General features: G+C 58.6%; 2 protein-coding genes across 5 annotated transcripts; one reads left to right on the top strand and one right to left on the bottom strand.

Annotated features, from left to right (window-relative positions):
- Positions 1 to 279: 279 nt before the first annotated feature.
- Positions 280 to 6,131, top strand: LOC114903539. Its single transcript, XM_029236411.1, is given in 5 exon segments — positions 280 to 327; positions 329 to 1,171; positions 4,437 to 4,948; positions 5,621 to 5,816; positions 6,012 to 6,131. Coding segments are annotated over 5 exon segments (1,719 nt in total).
- Positions 6,132 to 6,477: 346 nt separating this feature from the next.
- On the bottom strand, positions 6,478 to 19,979 carry EPN1 (epsin 1). 4 transcript variants are annotated; one of them, XM_029206682.1, is made up of 11 exons: positions 19,714 to 19,979; positions 16,591 to 16,910; positions 12,623 to 12,872; positions 11,199 to 11,323; positions 10,756 to 10,830; positions 10,120 to 10,203; positions 9,189 to 9,492; positions 8,727 to 8,837; positions 8,542 to 8,628; positions 7,191 to 7,448; positions 6,478 to 7,107 (listed from the first exon to the last, which is right to left on the bottom strand). In XM_029206682.1, the coding sequence occupies exons 2-11, from the start codon at positions 16,816 to 16,818 to the stop codon at positions 6,899 to 6,901; spliced, it is 1,731 nt and encodes a 576-aa protein (XP_029062515.1). In that variant the 5' UTR covers positions 16,819 to 16,910; positions 19,714 to 19,979; the 3' UTR covers positions 6,478 to 6,898. The 4 variants fall into 4 exon arrangements, 2 of the variants coding, with proteins under 2 accessions (XP_029062515.1, XP_029062521.1); XR_003791245.1 differs by having other exon boundaries at positions 6,889 to 7,107; positions 10,571 to 10,830; positions 19,714 to 19,842; XR_003791243.1 differs by lacking the exon at positions 6,478 to 7,107 and having other exon boundaries at positions 7,309 to 7,448; positions 7,595 to 8,628; positions 10,571 to 10,830; positions 19,714 to 19,842.
- Between the last annotated feature and the right edge of the window lie 262 nt (positions 19,980 to 20,241).

The following is a 20,241-nucleotide window of genomic DNA, read 5'->3' as shown; positions in this document are numbered from 1 at the left end:
TGGTTCCTAAGTTCATGGACCTTACGTGAAGGGGGAGAACAGGACATATTGATACAGGTGAAGAGTAATAAATACAAAATAATAATGGTGAAAGTTATAACTGATGTCAGGTGTATGTTCTCCAGGTAAAGCCATTTCTTTGGAGTATGATGGTGTCTTTCTTTCTCAGGAGAAGAAAAGAGTGAGAATCCCTTCCCAATGTTGGTTATGTAAGAAGGCTGCTAATGTCAGCGCCAGCACAGCCTCCTTTCTGCTTCAGGCCACTTTGAAGCCCTCTCCATGTCTTTTCAGAAAGATGTCCTAAGAACTGCAAACCAGGCAGCTCTGAAAAACCATGTATCTTATACAGATAGCGGTTGGGTCTCTGGCCAATGTCATCATTTTCTTCCACAGCGTCCCTCCAATCTTGCTTGGCCACAAGCAGAGGCCCACCCGCATGGCTGTGGCTAATTTCCTGGTTCTTCTCACCTCTGGGATTCCCCACAAAGTGGCAGCTTTTGTTTCAAGGAACTCCCTGTCCAGTCTTGGGTGTAAATTTGTATATTATATAAAGAGAGTGGCTCGCAGCACCACCCTGTGCTCCACCTGTATCCTGAGCACCTATCAGTCAGTCCTTCACCCTCATCCCCAGGGGAGGGGAGGGGAGTGGATGATGCTCAGAAGTAGAGCCCCCAAGGTCATTGGTCCTTCCTGTTGCACCTGCTGGATGCTTAGGGTCTTAATGGATATCTTTGTTTCTGTGACAGTCACTGGTCCACAGTACATGGGAAATGAAACCGACAACCAAGGGTAGTGGTTCTGTTCATCCTCCAGTCCCTTTGCAGACATTGTCATCCTGTGGTCCACCTCTGACGCCATGTTTATTGGCCTTATGATCTGGTCCAGTGGCTACATGGTGCTTCTCCTGCACAGACACCACAGGAGAGTGCAGTATATTCACACCCCCACCGGCTACCACAAATGTCCCCCGGAGACCAGAGCCACCCACACCATCCTAATGCTGGTGGTCACCTTTGTCGACTTTTACATACTAAATTCCATTTTCGTTTTTTATACCACTACTTTTATAGATTCTCGTCTGTGGTTAATGCAGGACATTCATATTTTGGCTTTATGTTTCCCCACTTTTACCCCCTTCCTGTTAATCCTTAGGGATCCTAGAACTCCTAGGGTCTGCTTGGGAGTTGTTGAAATCACGGTTGAAATGTTAAATGTGTGTGTCAGCTTCTATAACATCCACAATTACTACATTTAGTCATCATTTACCAGTTACCCATTGTTATAAACTTTGTTATAAAACATGCATAACTTCATACTTATGATTTTAACCATCCTTAAGTGTATAATGCAGTGACATTAAACACATTCACAATGCGTACAGCCATCACCACTTCCTATACCCAAGACTTGGTATCATTAAAAGAATCACTCGCCCTTCTCTCAGCCCAAAGGGCCCTCTATTCTACTCACTGTCTCTATGGATTGCCTGTTCCAGGTACTTCATATAAGTGAAGTTATATAGTATTTGTCCTTCTGCATCTGCCTTGTCTCTCTAACTGAAATGTTTTCAAAGTTGTCCCACCTTGTAGCAGATATCAAACTTTCGCTTTTATGGCTGAAATCTAGTCCATTCTATGTACATAAAAGATTTCATTTATCCATTCAGTCGCTGATGGACACTTGCGTTGTTTTCATCTTTTGGCTATTGTGAATAGTGCTGGTATGAACATGGGTGTACAAGTATCTGTCAAATCCCTGCTTTCAGTTTTGTTGGATATATACCTAGGAGAAATTGCTGTGTCATATGGTATCTCTATGTTTAACCTTTTGAGAAATCGCCCAACTTTTCCACAGCTGCTGCAATATTTTATATTTCCACCAGCAATGAACAAGCATTCCAGTTTCTCCACATCTTCTGCAATACTTATTATTTTCCATTTCTTGACTATATCCATCCTAGCAGGTGTGAGGTGGTATCTCACTTTTTTTTTTTTTAACATCTTTACTGGAGTATAATTGCTTTACATTGTTGTGTTAGTTTCTGCTGTATAACAAAGTGAATGAGCTATACGTATACATATATCCCCATATCCCCTCCCTCTTATGTCTCCCTCCCACCCTCCCTATCCCACCCCTGTAGGTGGTCACAAAGCACCGAGCTGAGCTCCCTGTGCTATGCGGCTGCTTCCCACTAGCTATCTATTTTACATTTGGTAGTGTAGATATGTCCGTGCTACTCTCTCACTTCGTCCCAGCTTACCCTTCCCCCTCCCCACGTTCTCAAGTCCATTCTCTAGGTCTGCGTCTTTATTCCCATCCTGCCCCTAGGTTCTTCAGAACCTTTTTTTTTTTTTTTTTTAGATTCCATATATACGTGTTAGCATATGGTATTTTGTTTTTCTCTGACTTACTTCACTCTATGACAGACTCTAGGTCCATCCACCTCACTACAAATAACTCAATTTTGTTTCTTTTTATGGCTGGGTAATGTTCCATTGTATATGTGTGCCACATCTTTATCCATTCATCTGTCGATGGACACTTGGGTTGCTTCCATGTCCTGGCTATTGTAAATAGTGGTGCAATGAACATTGTCTCACTGTGTTTTGATTTGCATTTCCCCAATGGCTAATGATGTTGAGCATCTTTTCAAGTATTTACTGGCAGTTTATCTTTGGAAAAATGTCTATTCAAGTCCTTGCACGTTTTTGTATGGGGTTGGTTTTTTAAATTTATATTTTATTTTTGGCTGCATTGGGTCTTTGCTACTGTGCATGGGCTTTCTCTAGTTGCGGCGAGTGGGGGGCTACTCTTTGTTGCAGTGCGCAGGCTTGTCATTGCGGTGGCTTCTCTTGTTGTGGAGCACGGGCTCTAGGCACCTGGGCCTCAGTAGTTGTGGCACATGGGCTTAGCTGCTCCAGTGTGGGATCTTCCCAGACCAGGGCTCAAACCCGTGTCCCCTACATTGGCAGGTGGATTCTTAACCACTGCACCACCAGGGAAGTCCCAACCCTGGGGTTGGTTTTGTTGTTAGTTTCTCAGAGTATTTTATATATTTTGGATATTAAATCCTTTTCAGTATAAGATTCACAAATATTTTCTACCAGTCAGTAGTTTGCTGCTATGGGCGGGGTGGGGGTGGGGGGCGCAGTTCTTTAGAGACTGGTGAGTCTGTCACTGCAGGTGTGCCATCCAGGGAAAGGGGATATGAGTGGAGATTAAACTACATCCATCATGGTGCCATTTTTAGTGTTTGTCTTCTGTTTAATTCACATTCTCAAATCGTCATTTGCCTTTATGATGATTGAAGTTAATGAGGCTTAATCAGGTTTGCCTGCGTGATTGAAGTGAGGCGATTTGAAGTCATCAGTTGGAACATTCCGAAAGGCAACACGGAAGCAATTCTGCCATAGTCCTATCGTGAACCTCTCCCCCATTGTTTTATACCCCTTTGAATGTGTCCGGTTAACTGCTACACGGTCCCCTCCCCCCCATATATGCACTAACACCAAACTGTTCCCAGCCAGGGTACAATTATCATTTTAAAATTCTCCAGGGGAAGGGGCTGCGAGGGGGTGTGTAGATGAAACTAGATCTCCTGGATGTAAACGATGGTTGAGGGTAGACACGAGTTCCCCAGCTGTGGGGGAGGGGGGGGCAAGTGATGACCCTGTTATCTACAGTTTTTTGTGCTTGAAAACGTCCATTAAAATCGTATTTTAAGGAGCAAACGTTAAATAGTACTCTTGGAAATTATAAGTGTTCGAACAGAAGTAAACTGATGTGGATGAAACAAAGAATTCGCCCTAGAAGTAGAATAAGAGCAGGAAGACACACTCAATAGGAAACGAAAGACAGCAAAAAGAACTTGCTGAAAAGCTCTTGGGAAACCTATGGTTGTCCCGGGGGTTGGGGGCCCTGTGGGCTTTCAGCTGGTATGGTTGGTGGGCACTAGAATTCCCGCAAAGTACAAGGAGTTGCTGGGAGCAAGCTTTTTCTCAGTCAGGTAGTAAATACTTTAGGCCGGAGGGTCTCTATGACACCTATTTAACGCTGCCTTTGTATGTAGAAGCTGCCCTACACGACGGGTGTGGCTGCATGCCAGTAAAACTTTACACAGCGAGCGTCCCTTCCCACCCTCCGACCACAGGCGCAGACCCCTGAATTGGGGCATCAGCTGACGTGTGTGGGTTTCACTCCCGCACAGTAAAGGTCTGGTTACACCGACTCAAAGCAGGAATGAGGGTGTTGGTTCCAGTGTGGCAGGAAACGGACGGGCGTTCTGCAGAAAACAGACCGTTCTGAAAAGTATTTCTGCTTTAAAGGAAACGTGGGGCAAAGGCAGTGTGGCTGAGGCCGAGTCTGGGCCTGAACTGGAGTTTCCGTGTGAGAAAAATTAAGACGGGGTGAGACTGAAACCCTGTGAGCTTGTGCAGCACAGGGCGGTCAGTACGGACGTGCACCTGCCTGAGAAGGGGGCATCTGCAGGGGCAGGTAGGAGGGAGGGTGCAGATGAATGTGGGGACGTGCCGAGGGCGTACGTGCAGACGGCCACGGGACCAGGGTGCCTGGGAGAGGAAGTGTGTCCAGCGCTGGCGCCCAGCTGCCCTGCGTCGGCTCCGCGCCCGCCGCCCTCGGTCTCTGGCGCCACCTGCTGGCCACAGGCCCACAAGCCGCTCCCTGACCCTAAACCAGAACAGCCCTGGGTGGGGGGCTTGTCCCTTCAACCCCCTGGACACAGACGCCCGGTTGGAGGCGCACGCACAACGGCCCGGGCGGCGGGCGTGAACCACCAGGAAGGGACGGGTCACTACAGACCAAACGCTCGGGCCTACGAGGCGGGCGCCCTCAGGCGGCAGCTCCCACTGAGAGATGGTGGCCGGAACACTCTGGAAAGCGTGATACATGAGGAGACCCAAGGTTCTGGAGCTCCTGTGTACTTCACGCTGTAAGGAATGAAAAGGAGGACGCCCGGGAGGTGATGCTGCCTCATGGGCACGTGGCTGCCCGGGTTGTGGTGGTTTCTCCTCCTTTTGACAAATAAGGAAACCACCAGAGAGATTGCAGTCTCTAACCTTTAATCCTTCCACTAGCGTAAACTGAAGCCCCACATTCTCGTCATTGCCTTGCTCTGCATTTTTTAAGATTAGGTGGCGGGCAGGCTCTGCGGCATCACGCCCAGTGAAACAGAGGGTCTGGCTCGTGTCTGGAGGGGGAGGGTCCTCGGGGACCCCAGGGGCTGGAACGGGAAGGCTCAGGAGCCCGAGAGTCAGGAGCAGGGATCAGGATGGCCCCCAAGGATGGTACCCCTGCCCTTGGCAACTGCCCCCCCGCCCCCCCCGGGCCACCGCCCCACTCCCACAGTCCAGGTGGCCAGGAGCCCGCCCCCCACACCCCGTAAGCCCAAGAGACACAGCACCTTGAGTCCTGAACCAACCGACTGGACGGAGTTCCCTGGGCCCCGTCCTCCTTGGGGAAGGGTGGTGGTCCCCTCTTCCATCTATCCGGACCCCACAAAGCTCCAATCACCGCAGGTGCGCAGGAGGGAGCCTGACCTGACCAGTCCAGGGCCACTGATTCTAACCCCCGCCTCTGACCTGTACACTCGCTCCTGTTCTAGGACCCATCGGGGCCACCACGGCACAGCTGTGGCTGAGGTTCCCCAGTCACCCCCCCACACCGTGGGAAGTGGGGAGCACACCCTCTGGCCCCCGGTGGTCTGCATGTACCTGTGCCCTCGCTCGCCCCATGCCACGGCACCTCCTGGGAAAGAACAAAGGCCAGCTGATCCCGCGGTGCCCGACCTGTGGGATGGAGTACCCCCGTGCCCCTGAGCCAGCTGTCAAAAGGAATCACTTCGGGAACAAACCGGGGCGGGGACCTGACCCCACGAGCGTGGAGGGAGCCCACGTGGAGCCCCCATCACCCAGCCGGGACTACGGGGCCTGGGCCAGGCGACGCTCGCTGTTCCTAGGGGTGACAGTGGCTTCACCTTGCCGGCTGGCCTGCAGACCCCCTGGGGAACAAACGGGCAGGAGGCACCTGTGGTCTCCGAGCTCAGCCAGCAGCAGCCGATGCGGGGCTCCAGCGGTGCCACGCTGGACACGGGAGGATGGCTGGAGTGTGTCTGAGGTGTGTCAAGCGCGTGCCGCCTCGGTAAGGACTCCCCTGTCCTCACCGACAACTCACGAGCCCTGGACCCCAACCTCAACGTGCTGTCCGCTGGCACAGCCCCGGGCCCCGTCAGCTCTCCAGAGGGACTCCTGACCCTCGTAAGGGTAACTGTCTGGCCCTGAGTGGGCCACAGCTCCACCAGGACTCAGTGCCCCTCCTTCCCTCAGCACAGAACCCAACGGCACCCAGAGGGTCAGGGAAATCAAGGCTTCCACGAGGCGCCAGCTCCCAACTGCCCCCAGGAGGACAATGGGTTCAGAGCCCTGGGTGCCCTAGGTGAAGGAGTCACAGAAACCATGAATGGGAACTTGGGGGCACCATGCCCATAAGAATTGCCATTTATTCCCGAAGTTGCCAAAATCATCACCAAGGATTCACCGAGGGGTGCATGAGGGGACGAAGAGGCTCAAACACTGATTGAGGGGCCAGTCAGGAGTTGGGAGGAAGATGGGTGGGGGGACACCCCCCCCGCTGTCCCTCCCCCTTCTAATGCCGTGGGCAGGGGTCCCCCTCGGCCGCACCCCTCCCCATCCCCAGGTCCAGTTTCTCTCCGGGGAGGCAGGGTCGGGGATGGGGGGGGGGATGGGGGGAGATGGTGTAGTGTGAGTGGGCCCCAGGAGGGGGAAGGACGCTGGGGTGGGGGCAGGGGTCCCCCACTTCACATGCACTCACAACACTGGTCGCCCAGGGAGCAGGAATGGGGGAAGCCCCCTCCCGCCCTGGATTATAGGAGGAAGGGATTAGTGTTGGGGGCTGGGGGTCCCTGGGGCATCATGGGGGGCAGGCCAGGGCCCCCGCCAAGGGGAGAGATGTACGTCGGCGGCGCTCCAGCGACCGGGGGCACGGGGCTGAGCCGGAGCTGGTTCAGGGTGAGTGTCGCGGGGGGCGCGGGCTGGAAGGGGTTGGTGATGGAGGGGCCGGTGGCCGGGCCTCCTGCAGGGGGAGACGACAGGGAGCGGAGTCGAGTCAGGGGTCTGCCGGGCGGGCCAGCACCCCTGCTCCCGGGCCACACTCACCACTCGGCAGGAAGGGGTTGGAGGCCTTGGCTCCTGGCGGCGTGGGGCCTGGCCGGCTCACCAGTGAGTCCAGGTCTACCAGGGCAGCATTGGGCCCCAGGAACGACTCAGGGGTCTTCCGCGTGGGCGGCGTGGGTGTCGGGGTGGCTGCAGGCGGGGGACTCCCCACAGCTTCGGCCAGAGAGCCCCCAACCCCACTCATGTCGAAGGCACCGGGACTACGAGCGGGCACCTCTCCGGCGAGCAGCTCCAGCTCCCCTGAAAGGGGCCGCAGAGGGGGTTCAGGGGAGAGGCTGCTGTGGGGACCCTGAGGAGGCGGCCCCAGAGCCAAACCATGCGGGTGTGAGGCCAAGAGGCAAGGCCAGGAGGACCACCCTCTGACAGCCTCCAGGTCAGGGACTGACCCCAGCGGGTGACAGCAGAACAGCACCGCTTTCGGGAAGCTCACACGACAGGTCACGACTGCCCCGAGGGGACGCGCGGGGGGACAGTGGCAGGTGCCCACCGTCCCAGGAGACTGGGTGATGTGCCATTAGCGTGAGGCCTGATTTTTTGTTTCTTAAGATTTAAGAACCCCGTCTGATACTGAAAGACATGCACACATGTAGCTGAAGAGAAGCCTGGAAGAGTGAGACCTGCAGACTGGATGGCAACCTACGGTCAGCCTGGGGTGGGGGAGGCACTAGTGCCAGGCCTGCTCCCTCCACAAAGCCTGCTGCACTCGAAGATGCAGAAAAACCAAGGGCCCAGAAGGAGTGTTACCCAGGGCGGGGAGGTGGGCACTATGAAGAGAGCCCCCAACACCACACAGACTCGGGGTCTCACCTCAAGGACAAGCCCAGGGACAACCTGCAGACACAAGGGCCAGCCCGGACTCTGGCCGGAAGACAGGCGCTCGGAGCTCCAGGAAGAGGGGCGCACAAACACCCCTGCCCCAGGACGCCGGTGGGCAGGTGAGGAAAGGCGTGCAGTCCCCAGAGGGAGGAGCAGCCATCAGGCCAGTCCAGGCGCCACACCGCCCGGAGGCCCCCAGAGTCTGCACTGCACTCCAAGAAACATTCCAGGGTGACAGCAGCATTTGGGGAAACTGGATAAAGGGAATTCTCTGTATGATTTTTGCACCTCTTCTCTAAGTCTGAAGTTATTTGAAAACAAAGTAAGAAGTTCCTCTTTACGATGGGTGAACGACCAGCTCCGACCAGCTCCACCTCAGTCACGCTGTTACAAGAGCCCTGGGGGAGCCCTGGGGGCCGGGCCCACCTGGGGACTGCAGCCATCCTGCTGTGTCTCAACCCTCAAGCAGCCGCCCAGCCTGGAGGACAGGCCTCCTGGGCTTGGGGGGGACACTCACCCGTGCTGCTCCCAGAGGCTGGCAGGGCTGTGCGCAGTTGCTCGAAGTCAGAGAACTCGTCGGGCTCCGTGTCAAACCCCCCGACCGCTGTGGGGTCAGGGTGTGCCCTCAGCTTCCCCAGGGTCCCAGGTGATGCGACTCCTCCCACACTCGAGGCCCGGCCCCCCCGGGCCACCCCCCAGTACCTGCGGTGCCATTGGCGCTGGGCTTGGTACGGGACCCCCCCCAGGGGTCTGAGAAGGCCGGGGCCGGGGCCCAGGGATCGGAGCCTGGGGGTCCGCCGACTGGGGCCCCGCCTGCGTGAGGAAGAAGGCAGGTGAGGGGCCGGCAGCCCACCCCGCCCCCCAAGGCCAGGCAGCCCCGAGGCTTCAGGCCCTCCCCAGCTGGCCCCTCCCACCACGTCCCCACCCTCCAGCCCTGCGGCTCACACTGCCAGGCGCCCCCTTCTGGCAAAGCCCCCCTCAGCCTTGAGGCCTCCAGAAAGCCCCCGAGAGGCCCCTGGCCAGGGTGGGGTGAGGGGTCTCGTGCGTGCCTCACCCAGGCCCCCCCCCCGCCTCCTACAGCCCCCACAGCCGCTGGGCACCCACCCCCCAGGCACCCCAGGACTGCACGCCACACGCAGGGCCAGGGAGGCAGTGGGCACTCACCATCTGAGCTCCCCCACGGGTCGGGGGTAGGTCCTTCTCCAGCCACAGGGGCCGCGGTCCCACCCCAAGGGTCAACCGGGGGCCCCGCGGGGGCAGCAGGCCTCCAGGGGTCCCCGGAGGCCGGTGTAGGAGCCGGACCACCCCAGGGATCAGCAGCGGGAGGCACAGGGGGTCCCCCCCAAGGGTCCGAGGTGGGGGCCGCCGTGGGGAGGGCAGCAGCCATGGGCGCTGGGCCCCCCCAGGGATCCGCGGCCTGCGGAGCAGCCGGAGCCGTGAAGACGTCAGCAAGATCCATGAGGGACGACTGCAGGGAAGAAAGAGGACAAAGAGAAAATGGGGAGTGGGGCAGACCCCGACCGAGAGAGAGAACGCAGGGGGAGACAGGACAGCCACACAGCAGGAAGGGCAGTGGGAGCCGGGTGTCAAGGTAAGGCAGACCTACCGCCAGGGGACCTCCTAGCGCCCAGAGAGGACAGGAGCGGGGGCAGACACCCAGCTGCTTGTTCCTCTGACACGCTCCATCCACCCTGTCCACCTCCCCACCCGCCCCGGCCCTCCTCCCCCCAGCCCCTCCCGTCCACTCTCCAAACAGCAGTCGGCTGGCTCTGCAACACCACACACCCGCTTCCCACCCAGCCCAGGCCACTGACCAGTCCCCGACGGAGTGAGAACAAGGGCCACAGCCGCCGCCCTCGGCCCCGCACCCGCAGCTCCCCATGCGCGTCCCAGGGGTAGCCCAGCTCGCTCCGGGTGGGAGGTGCCCCTGCAGACCCTGCACACCCCTTCCCGGGGCAGGGGAGCAGGCAGGGCAGGGCCGAGATCCTCCTGGGCTGTGTCGGACACTGATGGGGCCTCTGGCCAAGGCCGGCCTGGACACGCTATCCCGCCAGTCCGCCCGCCCACCCAGGCCCGGCCCAGCGCCCACACTCACCTCCTCCTGGCCCACGGTCTCCCTCTTGCTCTCCTCGATGGCCATCTGCAGCCGCAAGTCATCCCCACGGCGGATCCGCTCCTCCTGTTCCGGCCAGAAGCAGCAGGCAGGGGAGGGGTCAGACTCTGAGCGACGGGGCTGACACTGCACTTCCCCCTACCCCACCCCCAAATGGACAGCCCCGAACCCTCCCACCCAGACAATGGCGACTGAAAATTAAAATGGGATGCGGACGATGTGTGGGATGGGGTGGGACACGGGGTCTCAGGCCGGGGTGGGGGGGGGGACGATGACGGGAGGGTGCTGTGCAGGGGCCAGGACAGGACGGGCCGGGCCGGGCTGCTCTAACGGGCTAGGGAAGCACGGGGCGCCTGACGCCGGGTGTTTTCTGCAGGGGGTGAAGGCGGTGGAGCCCTGGGGCTGTGATGGAGAGAGACAAGGGCACGCTCACCACCCAGAGCAGCCACAAGGCATCTGCTTCACGTGCCGGGTGTCCTTCCGGGGACCCATTAGACACAAGGTCCCACCGAAAACGCTGCAGCACGGATGTTTGGGGGTGGGGCCCTTCAAGGTGAGAGGAGGCGGGGACCTGGGGAGGGTCTCAGGGGAGCCTCGGGGTGGGGAGGCTGCTCTGACCTTATCGTGCTCCTCACGGCTCAAACTAAGGGCTAGCTGGAGCTGGACGTCATCCTCGGGGCCGCAGGACGGGGGCTGGGGGAGAGAGAGTGTGAGGGGCTGGGGGAGACAGATGGGGCCCAGAGGCGGGGAGAGAGAGACGAGCACACACAAGGATGGAGACAGAGAGCCAGGCTCGGGCAGAGCAAGAGACACACACACAGACGTAGTCCCCGAACTGGTGAAGAACAGCAAAGAGACAAGCCTGGGGTGTGGGTGGGAGCCAGGCTGGGCAGGGCCAGGAAGGCCAAGCACCCAGAGAGGAAAGGGAGCGGGGAAAGACGGGGCAGAGGGCGAGCAGAGGAGGGAGACCGGGAGAGGAGGGGCAGGCAGAGGCTGAGGGCGAGGCGTGGAGACGGACGGCAGAACGGCGGTCAGCCCCGCGCCCTGTGGCCCGGCCGTACCTGGTCGGCCTCCTCCTTACTCATGGCCAGGGCCAGCTGGAGCTGCAGCTCCTCCTCCCCGCTGCTCTGCGGCCAGGCCTGCTCTGCCTCGGGTGGGGGCCCCGAGCCCACGGCTGCGGAGGAGGCTGAGGGGACACACACGCTGAGGCCCAGATGGAAGAGGGGACCCCACGGCCCAGGCAACCAGGCTGGCAGAGTCTGAAACCCCCCACCTCCCCTCGGGCCTGGCCTCCCTCCCCCAAGATCCCCAGTGGGACCCAGACCCCAGGCTCCATGGTCAGGGAGGGGGTGTGGTGTGCATGCAAACCCACGGAGGGGTGCGGCGGCCCCACCTGCAGGAAGGACAGGGTCAAAGAAGGACAGCCCTGATGGCCCAAGACAAAAGTCTGCTGATAAAGAGGGAGGGCCCTGGGGAACCTCTGAGCCCATGAGCTAAGTTCCTGCACTGGGTCTGAGATGCCTTGTGGCCTGTCTCGGGGCCCCATCTCAGGCCCCAGGGGGACGGAGAGCCTTCCTCCCTGGTCCCCAGGTGGGAAAGCTCCCAACAGCCCCCAGTGGGGAGCCTGGAGCCTCCGTTTCCAGGGCTGGGGCCAGCGGCTGGATGCCGGGGGAGGAGCGGCCTGCACACCTGGCCCCCGGCCCCATCCTGGGACAAGGGGCGAATGAGGAAAGGATGGAGAGAAGACACGGGCCCAGACAGGAGGGAGCGCCCAGCCTTCCCTCAACGGGCCAGGCTCGCTCCTGCCGGCCAGGGAGCGCTCGCCATCACACGTTGCTTCTCCATCCTGACCACCTACCAAGACACCACCTCCATCACCTGGAAACTGCTTGGGCCTCCTACACAGTCGCGCCTCCCCAGCCCCCCCACCCCCACCCCCGTCCGAGAGCTGCCAGGTAGAGCTGCCAGGCCCACCTCTCGGCATTACTCCCATCTCTACCCTTCCCGCTTCAAACGCACAGACGGCTTCCACCTGCGCTCACGACACCACTTGGGGAATGTTTCTACCTTCGACACCCACCCAGTCCCAGCATAAAAGGCCCTTCCCAGGAGCACTCAGGATCCTGCACACCCGTATATAAAACTGAAAGCTTCCCGACACAGCTGGACCTCCCATCACGGAGGACGCCCTTTCTATCTCCTCTACGTCACCTCTTGTCCTCCTAATCGCTGGTCGCCACCCAGCACCTACACTTCCTCCAACTCCAGCCGAGTCCCCCTCACCACCGCTCTGGCCCTCCTCCGTCCTGTGCAGCCACCTAGGGCCTCAGCCCCCTGCCCTCTGCCTGAGCACAGCTCCCGCGGTGGCAGCAACCTCCTCCGGACCGCGCACTCCCTCTCGGGCACAGGCCGCCCCCAGACAGACCAGAGGGGGCACGCAGGTGAAGGGCGCAGGCAGGGGATGGGCCCGGACACCCTGGCTCACCCGTGGCGGTCTGCGCCAGCTTCTCCTTGGTCTTGAGCGCGTGGGCACGCTCCTCCCGCAGCCGGTCCTCGTCGCGCAGCAGGGCCACCAGCTGCTTGGCCTTCTCGCGCACGTTCACACCCTGGTCCTTGCCGTCACGGTCCACGTACTGGAAGTCCTTCAGCGTCTGCACGGCGTACATGTTCTCCTTGCACTGCTGCGACACGCGCTCCGAGCCCGTCTTGATGAGGTACTCCATCAGCGTCATGGCCTGCAGGGGGAACGCACTGTCACCCGAGGCCCAGCTCACCCACGCCCTCTGCAGCACGAGCTGCCACCGGGATGGACCTTGAAAACACCACGCGGGGTGGCCGAAGCCGGGCCCCAAAGAGCAGAGTGTGCGAGAGTCCATTCACAGGAGATGTCCGGGCGGGCAAATCCACAAAGTGTGCCCGGGGACTTGGGGGTGACTCTCAGTGGGATAGGGAGATCCCCCCTTCTGTCTAGGGGGACGAAAATATTCTGGAACTAGGTGGGGTGATGGCTGCACAACACCGTGAATGTGCTTAACGCCACCAAACTGTGCACTTTAAAAGGGTGAATCGCGTGTTCCGTGACCTACGCGCATCTCAATAAACACCGGGAAAGGGGAGACGGCCGGTGCATCTCCGCAGCCCACATGGGGATCGCCAAGCGATCGGTGCAGACCCTGCTCTGTTCATTAAAACGAAGATCTAAGGTCGCACAGCCGGAAGGCAGCTTGTTAGGTCCCGCTCAGGGTGCCCAGTGCACGACACATCCGCCCGCCTTCTCTAGCACCCTGTGAGTCTGGAAAGTGTCACCCCACGCATAAAGTTTCACACCGCCCGGGCACAATCTGAAGACAATGGCGGAGGAGGGAGACGCCGTGCCGGCAGGGCCCGTCCAGGCCTGGGCGCCCCGAGGGAGGACCACACGGGCAGGGAAGGGGGAACACCCTTTGGGATCTTCTGCATTTTATGACATGGGAACAAATCCCTTTTCAGCAAGGTTTAACAGGAAATACCCCCCCACTCCTCACCCCAGGCAAGGCCTTTGTTGGTCTGAAGAGCCTGGAATCCAGGCAGTCTGGGGAGTGAGGCGAGGGGTCCTGGCCCCTTTCAGGCTCTGTGGGAGGCCATGGCCACTGTCCGCAGGAAAAGGGAACACCTTAGATTTTTCAGGTGACAGCAGGGGCCTCCCAGAGTTCCCAGACCCACCCAGGGCTCCTAGGTCTAGAGCAGAACAAAACAGAGAGGGAGGGGCAGGCCACCCCGGGGAAGCTGTCTGAACCGCAGCGGAACAGCGGAATCCGCCAGGGTCACATCTCCTCAGCCTTCCCAGGGAGCCTGACCTGTATCTGGCATGGGTCCTGAAGGTGTGTTGACACTATTCACCTCTGTAACTAGAGATTAGTCTTTAACTGACCGAGAGACGTTTACACCTTAGAGGAGAACGGAAAGAAGTAAAAAGCACATCCGCGTGTGGAAGGCAGGCTCCAGAACCCCTGGGCCAGCGGTGCTTTGGAATTCAGAATTTTCACGAGTTCGCGCCATAAAGACTGCACACACCACGTGTAACGCAAGTCCCCCAGAGGAGGGTGACACCAACGGTCGCACTCTGTGGGACCCTCAAATGCCAGGTAAACCACCTCACCACAGTCCAGATGGGGCCTTGGTGCCAAATGCCTTTTGAAAACTTTCGTTCTCAGAGCTCTGGGGACTTTGGAACTGCAGTTTAAAGACTGCGAACATGGAAATAACCCAAACACCCCACAGGGGGGAAATACACACGTATGAGCCGTGGCGTGTTCATATGACAGGAGCCCCACACACACAGCCACGTACGTGAACGAGTGGCTGCTCCACACGTCAACCCCCCAGACGTGACGGCGAACAAAGACAAAAGACAGCAGGCACCAAGGCTCACAGGCCACAGGAATCCACGCCTGGAACAATCTCAGCAGACGGAAGGCCGGGCATGGTGCCTCCTGGGGCCACATACTCTATCTCCACCTGGGCAGTGGCTACAAAGGGGTGCACACACCTAAGAGCCAGCTGGGCTGTGCACTCAGAACATGCGCCTCGATGGAAAACATCACGGGTTTCCAAAACAGCCTGGTCCAGGATGTCCCGGGCCATCAGAATGCGAGCATCCGCTTAAACAGGGGTCAGCAAGCTTTCTCTGTAAAGGGCCGGGTGATAAACCCGTCAGCATTTCAGGCCGTGCACTCCCGGTCCTGAGAGCTCAGCCCTGCACCAGGCCACGTGTGATAAAGCTTTACTTACAAACATAGGCGCAGGGCCAGGTGTGATGCGTGGGCTGTAGTTTACTGACCCCTGCTTTCAGAAATAAAGACTGAGACCCTGCACTCCTCAGCGAAGTCAGGTGACACAGCCCGGAGTCAAGAGGGTGGGCTCAGGGATGGCCCTCTCAGCCCCACCACAGCGAGGGCGGCCCTGAACCTCTGCATCTCAGTTCCCCCACCTGGAAGAAGTACCTCTGCTGCTCTCCGCCCACAGGCACCGGTCACAAAGAACCTGCCACCTGTGGCCTCTCAGGACTCACCTCCCCTCGCACACCTGGACTGGCCCCCTCCCCACCCAGCTTCTGCCCCTCCCCCCAACCTCACACAAAGGCTCCCCAGCTCCCCCTGCCCTTTCCCTTCACAAGAAATGACTCAATCGAATCCAAGACCAAGACCCAAGCGTGGCTTGTAGGGAGGGGCGTGGAAAGGAGCCAGAGCAAACGGGCCTCAGATCCCGGCTGGAACATAAGCGGCACCACCTCTCCAGGCCTCAGGCTCCTCGTCCTGGAACCCACCAGGGACCCACCCCAGCCTCCAGAGGACAGACATGCCCCAGTCCGCGTCCATGAGACCAGGGGCCTCACCCACCTTGCCCACCCCCACATACAGAGCAGGCCCTCAACTGCCATTTTACCGAAGGAACAGCGACAGAAGGACTCACCAACACCCCTGGGCCCCAGGAGTCGGACTCTCCCACAGAGGGAGGTCCCGGGACTGCAGTGCTGGGGGTGGGGCCTCGCCACCTGCCCCAGCCCAGGCCCTTTACCACTTCCTGACCCACCTTGAGACGCCAGGCCCCAGGTCCCCAGAACAGCAGTCAAACGAAAAACCCACCCACTGAGCGCTGCCTGCAACTGAGTTCCCTTTACCCAAAGCCTGTGGTCTGTCCTTCTGTCTGTTCACTGGATCGGGGCGTGTGCGTGTATCACTGGGGGCACTTTAGCCACATTTATCAAAATGGCACAGGCACATGCCCAGAAATTCCAGTTCTGGAAAATGGCAAACATACACGGACATTCATGGCTGTCTTGTTTGTAAAAGCAGAACACTGCAAACAACTTAAAATTCCAGCACCAGGTAGCTGGCTACGTCAATTATGATCAACCCAGACAGTAGACAGGAAATTGTTTAAAAAAAAAGAAAGAGTGACAAGTCTTTGTTGTCCTGATGAGAAACGATCCCTAACACGTATGCCTGTTTTCCTTTTTAAAAGTACGGTATGACTTCCACACGGTAAAATTCACTCTTCCTTACATGTTGCTTAGCGCTCTGGTAACTGCACACAGCCACAGGACCACCGCTGCAACGAAGATACAGAACCAGTCCGTGGCCCCCAAAACTGCCCGGAGCTGCCCACCTGCCTGGACCTCCACGCACAGATCACCAGAGAGGACAGAAGCTGGGGACACGGCCGCCTCTGAGGGAGGGGTGGACACTGGGCACCCACTTAGGCCTTCTAAGTGGATCAGTCTTGAGAATGTGCCACTTATTCAAAAACCACAAGGCCCAAAATTCTTTGTTGCCTTCACTGAACAAGAGAGAAATTTACATAAATTACGTAAAGACACAGAACTCCAGCTCCTCTTGGAAACCAGGAAGGCGGCCCAACTCTGGACGCCCCTTGGTGGGCATGCCCCCACCCAGCTCTGCACCCTGCACTGACCTTGTAGACGTGCCGCCAGTTCTTGCCGTGGTCGTTGAGCCGCTTCCAGATCATGCTCATGATCTCCGAGAAGGCGACGACGTTGTAGGTGAGGTCAGCAATCTCAGACATGAGGGAGCTGGACGGGCCCCAGGGGTCGTTGCTCGTGGCCTCCCGAACCTTGATCTCGGCCTCCGAGTAGTTGTGGACGATGTTCTTCATCTGGCGCCGCAGTGAGGAGGTCGACATGGTGGCTGGCGGTGGGGAGGGGGGCAGGCCCCCCGGGGCGTGCAGAGACGGGGCGGAGGGAGGCCGCGGCAGGGACTGGCAGGTCACCGCATCTGGGGAAAGGAGAGGACCTTTGGGAACACAAGCGGGATCTGCGGCCACCCGGCTCCCCGCTGCCTGCGGGGTGGAGGACCAGGTCCCCACTGTGGCCTGCGAGGCTCTGGCCCTGGTTAACCTCGGCCTTAGTCACCCCATCCACCTTTCAGTTCCTCAGTCATGCCCAGATCCTTCCCGCCAGGGCCCGGCTCAGCGAGGCAGGGCGTGCAGCGGCAGGCCACAGGCCCGAAGGAGGCGCGCCCCAGCCACCACTTCCCGCACCGCAGTGTTCTCCTCTGTGAGATGGGGCTTCGTTCGGAGCCCAGAAAACTGGAGGGAGGCTGCTGCACAGGAAACGCGCTATCCACGTGGGTGGTGTCATGAGACAGTCCCCTCACGAGGTCCTCGCACCCACCCGCGGGCTCCGCTGGGACACCCCACCCCGACACCACGGCCACCGTTCCCCAGGGGGCCTCGTCGGTAGGCTCACTCGCCCTGGTGATTTTCTACTCGTTTGTCTGACTCTGTGGCTGAGGCCGCCCTGAGAGCCCCATGGGGGCAGAGACCACGTTTGTCTGGACGTGGCTTTTCCCATCAGAGGAGCTGACCCGGAAGAGCCATTCAATAAACCGTGCAGGAAGGAAGGGAAGGAGGGAGGGCAGGAAAGACCTCTGGAGCAGGAGTGAGGGGGGCAGAATCCACTGCAGAAACAAGGACACACAGGGAGGAGGCCGACAAAGGGAGCAGAGATAGACAAGAGGGGGTACGCCAGGGGGACGAGGTGTCCCAACGCGGAGGCTCGCGGAGGAGAGATAAGGAACAAGCCCGCTGGCTAGGCCCCAACTTCGTGCCAGGCACTCCTGGAGCACGAGACATCCATTATCTCATTTAACACTGCGGGCGGGGTTCTAACAGCTGAGGAAGCAGAGGCTCACGTAGGTGAAACAACCCAGCCAAGGTCACACACTAGGCATGGCGGCACAGACTCCACCCCAGGCCACCCTGGGCTCCAGAACATACACTTTTAAGTTAACCTGTGCCGAGAGGAGAGTGATGGGAAAGAAACAGAAAAGAGGAGAAGGGGATCAGGCCAGTGAGGCCCGTCACAGCAAGCACTCACACAGCCCTTGCCCGGTGCCAGGTGTGCTCTTGAGTGCCTTACACACGGTAACTCTGTTCATCCCCATGGCGCCGTGATTCACAAACACCTCACAGGGGAGGAACCCAAGGCACAGGCCTCACCTCCGGAGCAGCCCGGTTGCAGAGCAGGTTCTGACCACACCGTCCACAACCTTTCCAGCATGCTAGCCACAGGCAGAGACCTACGGGGATCTCCTACAACCTGAGTCCCAGGGGAGGCAGCTGGCCCCTGCCTTGAACACAGGAAAGCAGGCACTTGGGAGACAGATGTGAACAGCTGAAAAGGGATGGCCAGGGTGCCAAGACGGACTCAGCCAGACACACTAAGACGAAGAGCTGATCTGACAGCTAACAGTAGGAGACTGAAAGGAAAGGGAAAGAGAGAGAAGAAAAAGAGGCACAGAGAAAGCTGGGCAGACAAAGACACGAGAAACAGATAAACATGGGAAGAGAATGAGGCAGGCGGGCAACGAGAAAAGACGGAGACCCTGAAACGCAAAGAGGCAGTAACCTGGGACAGGGAAATAAGAGACAAGAAAAATGGAGAAGAACACGAAATCTGGGTCCAAATTCTGGCCTCCCTGAGATTCAGTCTGCTCAACTCTGAAATGAAGGAAAAGATTCCACCCGGCAGAACTGTTGATTAAATACAATGGATACATAAAGTTCTTGGCACTGCGCCCCGTGGGTAGTAGTTCAATAACGTTGGCTACTATTATTGTCAGAGAAAAAACAGAACTATTTCCAAAAGGGTGGCCATCAGAAAATGTGTTATCTTAATACCGTGTTATTTATATTAACGGGCATTAGAAGATATATTCAACCTTCACAGCAAAACTAAAACTTCACAGGTACTGCTTAAAACAAAACTACGTTTTTCAAAATTGCTTAGCCCAAAGAGAATTACTAGATCGAATAAAAGATAAATCATACGGCAAAATTCTCCAAAGGGTAGTCAGATATCAAACGATATCAAACGTCATCTGTGTGGAACAAAAAAATCTACAAATAATAATGGAAACCAGAGCTGCCAGCAGTTAACTACACACTTACTACGCGCCAGGGTTAGGCACTTAAAAGCATCACCTCCGTTATTAGGCAAAGCTGCCCTATTACGCAGGAAACATAAACACACTAATTTTAAAGACTAGGAAACTAAGGTTTGGTGATAAATCACCTGACAAATCTTACAGGTTCGCAAAAAGTGGACCTCTGATTCCAGAGCCGAGTTCTCCACCAAAACTAACTCAAGAACCTGGGGGAAGGGGCAGACCCTAGACCAAGCGACAGACCCGCAGAGAGGGACTCGGGCTTGGAGGACACGGGTACCAGGACAAAAATGAGATGGGAAGACGGCGGGGAGAGATGCACAGAGATTAGAGACACCTGGCGAACGGAGACACCAACATTAATCCTGACCCTCAGACGCCGAAACGTGACAGAAAAGCAGAACGAGACCGGAACAGACACACGGAGACAAATGCTTTGCAAAAACGCCGAAACAGACACGGACATGAGCACAAGCGAGGCCCGCGGGAGGCAGCGGCGCTGACACACAGACACAGGCAGACGCGGGAGAGACGAAGAGCCGCGGGCGGCCCAGGCCGGCCGGGAGCAGACACACGAAGGCCACGGAGACGCCCGAGCGCGCCCGCCCGCCGCGCCCCGGCCCGCGCTCACCTCGGCCCCCTCACGCCGCGCTCCAGGGGGTCATGGCGGGCAGCCCCCTGCCCCCGCTCGGCCTCGGTGTCGCGGGGCGCGCGCCGAGCCGCGAGCGCGGACGCGGAGCCGCGCTTGGGCGCACGCGCGGACGCACGGAGGGCCGCACGCCGACGGCCCCGCCGCCCCGGCGCCCGGGAGGGGCGCGGAGAACCGGGCGGGGGAGGGGAGCCGCCGAGCGGACGGGAAGCAACCAAAGGAGGCGACGGACCGGAAGCGGAAGTGGCTGCGCGACCCGCCCAGCCGCCCCGTCTGCGGCAAGCCTGCGCAGTGGCTACTTCCGAGGACACGCTCTCCCGCGTGCCGTCACTTCCGGCGCGCGTGAGCCGTCGCCAGGAGCCACTTGCCTCATTTCCGCTCGCCTCCGCGAAACCCCGGATACGCGCACGGAGAGGCGGGGCGCAGCGAGGGGTCGGCCAGCGAGCTCGGCCGAAGGCGAAGAGACCGCATCGTCGTCCCCAGACCGCCCCCGCGCGGTAGCCCCAGGCC

This window comes from Monodon monoceros, unplaced genomic scaffold (assembly GCF_005190385.1).
Source record: "Monodon monoceros isolate NGI ecotype Baffin Bay Population unplaced genomic scaffold, NGI_Narwhal_1 Super_Scaffold_10, whole genome shotgun sequence".
Classification (NCBI taxonomy): Eukaryota; Metazoa; Chordata; class Mammalia; order Artiodactyla; family Monodontidae; genus Monodon; species Monodon monoceros.
The sequence above is the reverse complement of the archived record's forward strand: the minus strand, read 5'-3'. Positions and strand labels throughout refer to the sequence as shown.

Bases quoted from the DNA above. Each gene is read 5' to 3' on its own strand.
- EPN1 (XM_029206682.1), bottom strand. From the start codon at position 16,818: ATGTCGACCTCCTCACTGCGGCGCCAGATGAAGAACATCGTCCACAAC. The intron at 11,324-12,622 runs GTGAGCCAGGGT...GTGTCCCCTCAG, and splicing joins GCTGGCGCAGACCGCCACGG to CCTCCTCCGCAGCCGTGGGC. The intron at 9,493-10,119 runs GTGAGTGTGGGC...TCTTCCCTGCAG, and splicing joins AGACCGTGGGCCAGGAGGAG to TCGTCCCTCATGGATCTTGC.